Source organism: Diabrotica undecimpunctata, chromosome 8 (assembly GCF_040954645.1).
Source record: "Diabrotica undecimpunctata isolate CICGRU chromosome 8, icDiaUnde3, whole genome shotgun sequence".
NCBI lineage: Eukaryota > Metazoa > Arthropoda > Insecta > Coleoptera > Chrysomelidae > Diabrotica > Diabrotica undecimpunctata.
In genome coordinates this window covers 133,451,544-133,463,531 of record NC_092810.1, presented here as the reverse complement: position 1 = coordinate 133,463,531, position 11,988 = coordinate 133,451,544, and the positions used below count along the sequence as shown (strand labels likewise).

The 11,988-nt window shown below is 30.2% G+C and overlaps 1 protein-coding gene across 1 annotated transcript; it reads left to right on the top strand.

Moving 5' to 3' along the window:
• Nucleotides 1-569: 569 nt before the first annotated feature.
• Nucleotides 570-7,741, top strand: LOC140448038 (uncharacterized). The gene is made up of 2 exons (XM_072541082.1): nucleotides 570-771; nucleotides 5,978-7,741. The coding sequence occupies exon 2, from the start codon at nucleotides 5,988-5,990 to the stop codon at nucleotides 7,650-7,652; it is 1,665 nt and encodes a 554-aa protein (XP_072397183.1). The 5' UTR covers nucleotides 570-771; nucleotides 5,978-5,987; the 3' UTR covers nucleotides 7,653-7,741.
• Nucleotides 7,742-11,988: the final 4,247 nt, after the last annotated feature.

Here is an 11,988-nt window from a genome sequence, read left to right as displayed (position 1 = left end):
GTGAGGATAATGGATGAGATGCTAGTATAGGAAGAACAAAGATGAACCAGAAAACATATTTGGCAGAAATAAAAAAATACAACGAATACCAGATAAGATTAGCTTAACGATTTAAAAAAAACATGATAAGAAATATAGTACTTAGATGAAATTCAGTAGATCAGATAAAAAAAAACTGAAAAAGGAATTGGCCAGCATAAAACAAAACAAAAATAACTATAGAAGTATGCCAAAAAAAAGGAGGAACGACTCAAGATATACCAGCAAAATTATTCAGATTATTAATAAAAATGACCATGAATTGAGCTCGAGCTAAAGTAACAACAGAAGAAGGTAGCGCAAAATCAATTGCAATAGAAACAGGAGTACGGCAAGGCGATTCCCTGTCAACCACATTATTCAACATAGCAGTAGAAGGACCAGAGTTATGTATCTAAAAATGTAGTTAATAGTGTCATTATAATAATCATTGTACTTTCTATCATAAACATTCTTTATGTACATTAGATTAATAGAAACATATAAATAAGAGTAAATGTAAACTTAAATCACTTTTGCTTAAGATTTTGTATTGTCATTATCCTTGTATTTAGTCCGTGTTAATAAAATTGTTTTTTAAAAAAGTAATTTTTAACTCGTAAAACTTAAGTGGCGCAGTCAGTAGGATTCCTGAAGGCGAATTGGCTTACAGTACAGTGTCCTTTCGTCGCTGGTTTCAACTACTCATCTGGAAAGAAGACCTAGGCTGAATTCTGAAGACTTCTTGATCAAGTAAGTGTTGAGTTCAAATCCTTAATTTCTTTTTCCTTTTTTACTGTTTGTGAATTTTGAATATTTTTCGAATCTATTGAATTTACTACTTTATATATACTATTTTATTTTACTTATTTTATGCCTATTATATTAAATTCTTTGCTAGAAGCTATAACTGAAATTGAAATTGATAATAATATGGCTACTATTCAAGCAGCTAAAGAAATTGCAAATACAATCCGTCCATTTGCTGGACGAAGCGAACATTTAAATTCATTTTTAAATTCTGTTGATAAATTTTATGACAGATATGGCAAAACACAAGACAATAGTCTTAGCGAATTCGTATTTGCTGCTATCTGCTCTAAAATTATTGAAGAAGCTGGTGATTTTTTGCTCTGCAGGCCTGATTTAAATACATGGCCAGAAGTAAAAAATGCCTTAAAAATAAAATTTGGTGACAAAGTTGACCGAAATGTGTTGCATCAGCAATTTATCTATTTAAGTAGAAACAGAAACGAAAATATTATAGATTTTTTAGAAAGATTAAAAATGATAAAAATGAGACTAAATTTAAAAATTAATTCAGATACAGATATCGAACCAAATACTAAATTAATTTTAATAAATCAAAATGAAGTTACAGCAGTAACTGTCTTAATTTCTAACTGTCACGCAGAATTAAGAACGTTGCTAATGTTAAATAAACCAAAAAATATTGAAGAAGCTACAAACTTAGTTGTTAATCATTCTTTAATGGAGCAACAAATTAATTTAAGGCAAATAGACAGACAACCACAAAGACAAAATATAACGACAAATAGGACTACAAATAACAATAATCAAAGACCAAATTTTAACCGTCCTATATTTAATCCTAATAAACAATTTTCAAATAATCATATGTATTCACCTCAATTTAATTATCAACAAAGACAATTCAATAATCCTCAAAATGTACCGACATTCCAAAATCAAGCCTCATTTAGTAATTATCAAAGACCTTCTTTTCCAAGTCAACCAATAAAAATTGAATCAAGACCGATTCCACAAAAATACTTTACTAATGCCCAAGTATTCGGAAAACCAGTAAATGTGTTTTCTCCAAAAAATTCTCATAAACCAAGTAATGACCCAGAACCAATGTCTACATCATCAAGAATTCCATCATTAAGAAATAACGTTATAAATTCTAGAAATAATAATAATTATTTTAAATCTACCGGACCACCTAATTTTATATCAGAAGAATTAACTAATGTTGAAATTTTCGAATCAGATCATTATGATAATTACCACATTAAAAATCAAGACCATTTTGACTATGACGAACAATCACAAAACGACAATCAATTAGAAAACAATTTTCAATATAACGATAATTATACCTGTGACGAACAACAAATAGAAAACCATATTATGTATAATGAATCAATAATCGAACAAAATTTTCCAGAAACTTGGCCCCCAAAAATCGAGCCATAGAAATAAATAACTTTGTACCTAACTCTTTACCATATATCGAGATAAGTAATCCACCTATAAAGCTTTTAGTAGATACCGGTTGTCATACTTCTTTATTAAGACCTATAATAGCAGAAAAATACTTTCCACATACAATTTTTAAATCAAATACTTCTATTATCACTTGCACAGGAAATAGAGAAGCAAATTTCAAAGCTAACATTCCTATATTCAAAGAATTTCACTCTACAATTCAAAAACTTAATATCACTTCACTAGAATTCGTACTTTTTGATTTTCATTCATATTTTGACGGAATTCTTGGAATAAAACATTTAATAGACTTAAATTTAAATATTGATTTAAATAACAAAATGCTTATAAATAAAAATGTAAAAATACCTTTAAAATATAGAAAAGATTTTGATACACTGAAACTTGAAATACCTGCCAATACTTCAATACTAAAAAAAATTAAAACTAATATACCTGAAGGAGACATTGTTATACCAGATTTATCAAATAATAATATTTGCATTCAAGGTGGCTTATTAAAAATAAAAAATGGCTTTACTGTAATAGAACTCTCTAATTACACCTCTGAAACACAATTAATTGAAATAAATGGAGATTTTTTGAATCCTTTTGCAAAAAAATATCTAAACGAAGAATTTGAATGTTTTAATATAGAAGAAATAACTCAAACCAACTTAGAACAAAGTAACAGCAATTTTGATTTTTCTCTTATTAGAACAGACCATTTAAATGAAGAAGAAAAATTAAACTTAAAAAACTTGTTAGTCAAATACAAAAATATATTGCATCAACCTGACGACAAACTGACATTTACTAATAATATAAAACACAAAATTAAAACGACTGACGAAATTCCTATACATACAAAATCCTATAGGTACCCATTTGTCCACAAAGAAGAGGTTAGAAGACAAATTGAAAAAATGTTAGCTGACAACATAATAAGACCATCTCAGTCTCCTTGGAGTTCGCCAATTTGGATAGTTCCAAAAAAACTGGACGCCAGCGGTACTCAAAAATGGCGCCTCATAGTAGATTACCGTCAAATTAACCATAAGACCATAGACGACAAGTATCCCCTCCCAAATATCAATGATATTCTAGATAAATTAGGTAGATGTCAATATTTTACAACGTTAGATTTAGTCTCAGGGTTTCATCAAATAGAGATGCACCCAAACTCAATTGAAAAAACTGCTTTTAACGTAGAAAACGGACATTATGAATATTTAAGAATGCCTTTTGGTTTAAAGAATGCCCCTTCTACCTTTCAAAGGGTAATGGATAATGTTTTAAGAGATATACAAAATAAAATCTGTTTAGTATACATGGATGATATAATTATATTTTCTACGTCACTACAGGAACACTTAAATAATATTAAAACCGTTTTTGATAGACTAAAACAAGCAGGATTAAAAATTCAATTAGACAAATCAGAATTTCTCTGTAAGTCGGTCGAATTTTTAGGACATGTAATAACACCGGAAGGTATTAAACCTAATCCGACGAAAATAAAAGCTATTAAAAATTTTCCTATTCCTAAAACAGCAAAGGAAATAAAATCCTTTCTAGGTTTAATTGGGTACTATAGAAAATTTATCAAGAATTTTGCGCAATTAACAAAACCCCTAACTCAATGTTTAAAAAAGAATCACAAAATAGAACATACAACTGAATTTATGAATGCCTTTACTACTTGTCAAAAGATCTTAATGAACGACCCAATACTACAATACCCTGATTTCTCCAAACCTTTTAATCTAACAACAGATGCATCAAATTTTGCAATAGGAGCAATTTTGTCCCAAGGTCCGATCGGTCAAGATCTACCTGTAGCATATGCATCAAGGATATTAAATCCAGCAGAAATTAATTATAGCACGATTGAAAAAGAATTATTATCAATAGTACATGCAGTTAAATATTTTAGACCATACCTCTTTGGAGTAAAATTCAAAATCATAACTGACCACAAACCACTTCAGTGGTTATTTTCGCTTAAAGAGCCTAACTCAAAACTAGTCCGATGGAGATTAAAATTAGAGGAATACGATTATGAAATTATATATAAAAAAGGCAAACTTAACACAAATGCGGATGCTCACTCTAGAATAGAAATCCATCCAATAGAGCATAAAGAAACAGATAATTTATCTATAATTGGAAATCCCCCAGATCCGGAAGATTTGATACAAATGAACGAAGATGATATGGACGAAATTTTAAGACTCACAAATAACAATACAACAAGTTCAGAAATAAGACCAAACTCTGTTAAGAAAAAACCCCAGATTATAATTAATCAAGATATTTTATTAAATCCAGGCCAAGTGACAACTCAAGATACAAGCGACATAGAAATAATTCATTCAAATAAAGAAAACCCAATTATTGGTGCAACTTACACAGAAAAATGCATAAATACGTACAAAAATCAAATAATAGTATCCAGTTTTGATAAAAATAACTTTTAAAGTAAATAAACAAACAATTTTCGACAAAAACAGGATAAACTTATCAATAACAAATAAAGAAATCGAAAAACCTTTCCTAGACTTCATTAAAGAATATATAGCACCAAAACAAACTTACTGTCTTTATTTCAAAGATAAAAATCTAGAACCATCACTCTTAAGAGTAATTCAAAAATATTTTAAGCATAACTCTTTTAGATTAATAATATCCAATATATTTCTCACTGACGTAATAGACACGGATGATCAAAAATTAAAAATTCAGCAATACCATGAAACTAAAACTTGTCATCGTGGTATACAAGAGAACTTAAAAGCGATCAAAAGACTATTTTATTGGCCGAAAATAGACGAAGATGTAAAGGACTATATAAACACTTGTGATATTTGTCAAAAAACGAAATATGAACGACACCCAACTAAACTCGTTTTTAAACCAACTCCTATAGGTCATGAATCATTTGATTTAATTTACGCGGATACTTATAAAACACATGGTCAATATTATTTAACACTAATTGACAGTTTTTCAAAATTTGGACAATGCTATCCAATCAATGCATTAACCGCTATAGAAATCGCTAATAAACTTGTACAATTCTTTAGTCACTACGGTTTACCCAGAAGAATAACTGTAGATAATGGTAGTGAATGGAAAAATGAAATAATTCAAGATCTTTGCAAAGTTCACAATATTGAGATTCACTATGCGACAATATACAACCCTAACAGCAATTCACCTGTAGAAAGATTTCATTCAACAATAGCAGAAACAATACTGTCATTAAAACATAATAAGCCGAATGAACCTATTAATTTTCTAATGAATTACGCCGTATTATCATATAATAATTCCATTCATAGTACAACAAATTACACACCCTTTCAAATTATTAAAGGCCGTTTAGATTATAGAAATCCTTTTGAGATTGATGAAGATACCAAACTTTCTCAATATATCCAAGACCATACAGAAAATATACGTTCAATAAATAAATTAATCCTAGAAAAATTAGAAAGTAAACGAAAGGCTAGTTTAGAAAAATTAAATAAAAATAGACAACCAGAACTTAAAATAGACCCAGAAATAAATCTGTATAAAACTAAATTAAGAAAAGCATCTCAAAAGAAAACAGTAGACCCTTACGAAAAAGCGGAAAATATCGGAAATATAAGTGACAATAAAATTGAAATTAATAGCAAAACATACCATAAAAAAATAATTAAACCTCAACGTCTTGTTTCAGGCAAGAAAAAATGAAAAGTTCCCTGTTATTAATCAACTTAGTAGCATTAACAGCAACATTCCAAATACAGGAAGTAAAAAATCCAATACTCACAGTATACATAGGTCAAACAAAAGTAATAACAACAAAACACACTTTTCTCTTCCACGTAAATTTAACCTATCCTGAAAATTCATTAGAATTAATAAAAAATTCATTAAAAACTTTAAACACAGTTACCGATAATAGCAATAATACCTTAAATTATTTCTCGATTCTCCTAAATAATAAAATAAATAATGCTAAACATTTAACTGAAAATACTAATAAGAAAATTAATATTTTGTTTGAACATACTAGAATTAAAAGAGGTTTAATAAATGGTGTAGGAAAAATTCAAAAATGGCTCTTCGGAACATTGGATTCTGATGACGAAGAACATATAAATAATTATTTTAATATGATAGAATTAAATGAAAATAATTTAAACAAAGATCTAAAAACACAACAAAGTTTCCTTAAACAAATGACAAAAACTTATACAGACAGTTTTGAAAAATTAAACAAAAATCAGGGAATCCTAGAAAATCAGATACATGGTCTCATTAAAGAAATTAAAGAAATATCAAATTTAGAACAAGCTTTTTCAATAACTAATACAATTGATAATTTGATAATGCAATTACATTCAGTCGATAACATAATAAACAATTTAGAAACATCATTATCATTTGCAAGACTTAATATCTTACATAGCTCAATTATAAGTCCATTTCAAATAAAACAAATGTTAAATGAACTTGAAAGAATATATGGCATAGAACAAGTACCAAAATTAGATAAAATCATTAATTATTATTCTTTATTTTCTACACAAGTTATTATTCAAAATAAAACAATTATATTCAAGATTCACACACCAATAGTGTCCTCAATATATAAATATTTTCAAGTATATCCCGTACCTCTCCTGAATCAAACTGTTTTACCCGAAAATCCATACCTATTACTCAACACTGAAAACTACTGGACCTCCGCAGAGAAATGTCCAGAAGTAGAAAATTGGTACTTTTGTCTACAAAGTAAATTACATAAACAGCAACAGTGCCTAGCAAATCTCATAAGAACAGGAAAAAATCAATGTCCACCAACTTCTATTCATTTTACTGAGACGAGTGCCATCCAAATAAATTCAAAAGATATTCTAGTAATACCAGCAGCTCCATTCAATATTAAATCACAATGTGAAAAAGAAGGCATCAAAGAAATCAAGATCCCAAGCATCGTAACCTTAGAAAACTGCCAGATATCAATTGGTAACAAGATTTTTCAAATAGAACAAACCAGTCATGAAGAATTTGTTCTCGAACTACCGCAAATATACTTGCCACAACATGAAGAAAATAGACCAGAAAGAACATTTCATATAAAACAAATAGATGAAGAAAATATACAAAGAATAAACTCTCTTGCCACCGACTTACAAGTTAGCCAACTACATACAGTTCAAAGTATCAGCCATGCATGGACCAACACAATCATCATTATTGTGAGTTTGATGATAATAATTTGTGCCTTTTGGTATATTAAAGTCTACAAACCAAGACAGAAGAAGAAGCTCACCCCCAAGCAAGAACCACAGAAAATAAAGGAACCCTTATTTTCTGATCTCGGAAGGGAGGAGTTATGTATCTAAAAATGTAGTTAATAGTGTCATTATAATAATCATTGTACTTTCTATCATAAACATTCTTTATGTACATTAGATTAATAGAAACATATAAATAAGAGTAAATGTAAACTTAAATCACTTTTGCTTAAGATTTTGTATTGTCATTATCCTTGTTATTTAGTCCGTGTTAATAAAATTGTTTTTTAAAAAGTAATTTTTTAACTCGTAAAACTTAAGTCCAGTCAACGCAAGCAAAATTAAAGGAACTATAGTTCACTTCTCAACACAACTAGTTAGTAATGTGTAGAAAGAATGGGTATAAAATTTTTGAAGATTTTCACAGTACATAGAAAAAAACTCACTTACCTTCATTGTTTTCTTGTAAACACATTTTTACCATCTTTATTGCTCTTGATTCAGATATTCCTGGTTGTTTTTTATTCGCACATTAATCTCGATAAAGAAAACAGTTACTTTTATTTATTAACCATGCAAAAACATTAGCTTATAACCTCAAGTTTTACACAGCTCACAGGCGGTTGGCGGTCTATAGAGATTGACTACCGTCTTTTTAAGAATCAGTGTGCCATGCAAAAAAGACTGATGTGTCACATAGGGATTTTGAAACAAATATCATAGTAGACATATTACCTGGATAACCATCTATTAAGCACCTTTCGAAAAATAATACCTTTTAGTGTATTATTGGCTGCATACTTCCATTTACTGTAAAAATGGACTTCCGTGCTTTCAATTCTAACGAACAGATATGTTCTTGTATTATTTTAGTTTATGTTAAACATAACATTGTAATATTGTATATTAGATCTAGGCCTACATGGCTTATAAAACATTCTTTAAACTTCTCCTTAAATAAAAGTGATACTACAATGGCGGCGGTAATTGTATCAGCAAACGTTACAAGATGTTATCAAGAAAATAAATGTTAATAAGATATGTTATACAATATATAATATTTTTATCTCTAGCTTCAAAATTTAAAATATACTATGAAAACAACACTTTATTTCCGTTCACAACGTTCCTTTATCTTATTTTTAAAATTTCAACAGATAATAGAACTATCTATTTCACAGGAATATTATAACATCAAACTAATAAAAGCTTACAGCTGTACCTCCGCGGTAGTGCGTTATGTCAAAGAAAAACCACACGGTAATGAAACGCTTTTGATCATACTCTCCCGTTATGTAATATACAAAGTTTTGGGAACGCAACAAAATGGTTCTGTAAAGATTTTCTGGAATTTTACCGTCTACCGCAATGTGATACCGCATCGTGTATCACGAGTCTGAAGATCTCCCCTTGTGTTGGGGTTACTCTCAGTGGCGTAAGTTCAAATATATTTGATAGTTTTGTTTTATTAGACGATGCAAGCTTGTATGATCATATAACAAACATTTTAGATAATTTTTAGGATTTAACTAAAATAAAATGAAGGAAGTAGTAGTAGGTAATAATACAGCGTATTACGACTTACATAAAAAAAAGTCCTTTTGCTACTATCTCATTAGGAATCTTCCATTTTCCTTCACGGATTTTCCTCCATTCGTCGTATTTGTCCATGTTTTTCTATGTCATTGTAAAGCCGTTTTATATTACTAAAGTTTTAACAAAAACTTAAACTTATACATGCGATTTACAAAAATAATACAAAAATTAATAAAAACACGTATAGGTAAAAATATTTCTTATAACCTACTTTTCTTGGGAACAATTATTACAAATAATACTGGCATGTTCTAAGCACAGATAGTTTTTACAGAAAATACAAAAATATTTTGTTGGTCGGTTTTCCTTAAAATCACAAATACTGAAACGTCCCCTTTGTTAGCTGTCGGTTGTACCAGAACAGCTTCTTCTTCTGTACCACCAAGTTCTTGTAGTCTTAAATTTAGAGTTTTCGGAAGATTTGGCAAAGTCGCACGTACTTTCTGTTAGTCATATACTATTGACTGGAAAAGTTGTAAAAGGAAATTTCTACGTTTCATTTTTAAATTTGGATTATTTGCAGAATATATTATAAGGCTATTTATCCCAGCAACATTCAGCATACTATAAAATATCACGAGTGGCCATCTTCTTGTATTTCTGGCAACATTATGTTGAGCACAATACTGGTCCACAACGTCCACTCCGCACTCTGTTAAATTATACCACTCTATAATTATTTCTGGCTTATTGCTAACTGAATTTATATCATCATCATCGTGTAAAGAAGATATGAGCAAAACATTCTTATTTTTTTTTCGGTATAAAAGATACCAATGTACAATCTGGTCTAAACGCAAACATACTAGATCCAACTGGTCTCTTACCTTGTATGAACTCTGGGGGTAATTCCGATTTATTTCTGCGTATCGTTCCTAATAAGGTAAGCTTATGTGACTTGAGACTCATAGCAAGAGGTAAACTGGTAAACCAGTTGTCAGTTGTTACATTCCGGTTGGATCCATATATCCGTTCACACAAACTTTCTACAATAGATTTGGCAGTATTATCTGTTTTGTATGGACCATCTAGTTAAATGCCTACGTAAACTTCCATATTACTCGTGTAGAACATTTTGGCATTACATAGTGCAACAATTTTGATACCATATTTATTTGGTTTAGACGGTATGTACTGTCGAAATGTACATCGACCTCTACATCCTTCTTATTTCTCGTCCACCGTGACACACTCAGAATGAACATAATTTGTTTTGCAGCTATAAATAAACTGGTCAAAAATGTCTCTGATAGAAGCTAATTTGTCTAGTTGTTTGCGCTGATCACGAGTATTTAGATCATCAAATCGAAGGTAACGCATTAGAAATCTAAATCTGCTCATAGTTAGATGAAATGCTTCGATTCCTGTGCCGTCGGTCTTCCAGAGATCTTCAGTGTTGAGACGATTTGCTTTACGAACACCTGCAAGGTAAAGCAGGCCAAGTAATTTCTGCAGTATTGGTTGGTTTGTGGTCCCTCTCACGAACAAAGTTAGTAGACACTGCTTCTATCTTCTGATTTGTGTGCAGAACTATAGTATTAAGAATTTAAATGTATTCCCTATATCAACCGGAGATTTTAAATGTTGAAGATTACGAGGTACTCCCGGTAAAACTTTTATTAAATTTTAGCTTCTGGTTTTTACTTTCTTGTTTTAGGCGCACAATGTTTTTTCCACTTTGTAACTTTATCTTTACCGACAAAAAAAATTTCATTGTCGTCAATAATTTCACATGTCTCTTCGTACTCCGTTTCACCCAATTCCTGTTCGCTCTCTGAGTTTTCAGATTGTTCCTAAATGAAATCATCGTCACTTTCAGATTCCTCGACCTCACTTTCTGACTCTGCGTCACTTTCAACTTCTTCCATGAGCTTTCGAAGCCGGTTCTGTTCTCTTTCATAATCACACATCATCTGTACAAAAAAATAATATTAGTTTTAGGGCAATTATTATAAAATATTTAATTTTACCTGATTTTTGAAATTCTTCGTATACAAATAAATATAACTTTAGTAGACGCGTCGGACTCACACTCCGAAAATGATAATATATCTCATACGACTGACCGCTGAACTGTGTCCTTTAAGACTAATGCATACTGAAACATATACTTTTAAAAGCTAGACTACACTGAGAATGATGCATTTACCAGGATAGCAGTAGAATGCAGTAGAATGCAGCAGTTACCAGGATAAAGGATAAAGTAGCTTTATGGTTGACAGTCATGTACCGATAACAGATTTGGCTTAAAACAAATAGAAAAAAAAAGACGGCAAATTGTCGAGAAGTACACATTACTTTCATTCCGTCTAAAAAATTCCTACGATAAAGTACCAAACAAAAAATTGGGAAGTACTTCGAGCCACCAATATAAATCATTGGGTAGTGTGAATAAAAACAGAGTATAAACTCTGAGTATGTTCTCATGAGTATGAGCATAAAGTATAAGTTTGTTATCGATTTCATATGAATAAAAATATTTTGACGTAATGAGTTTCTGCTCACAGTACATAAAAGTAGATACTCTCTTTTTATTTTTTAAACTTGTCAGGGCCTATTTGATATGGTTCGGCATTATCTTGCACTGATTTTTATTTAAGGAATTAGTCATCGCGTTGTCTTTTTGTTACAATAAGTGAAAGCAGTGAAGATGAAAGTAATAAAGGTTGCAAATCCCAACTGGGATTTGTGCATATGTTCCGTGACTTTCCTATACTTTTGTTTAAGTCACAAACACTAGCTGTCACCAACACCAGTCCGACTATCAAAATCAAAAGCACTTGAAGCTATAAAAAAATAATGGGAGCTTAATTTCGGTTTACAAATAACGACAACTCAAATCTACAAA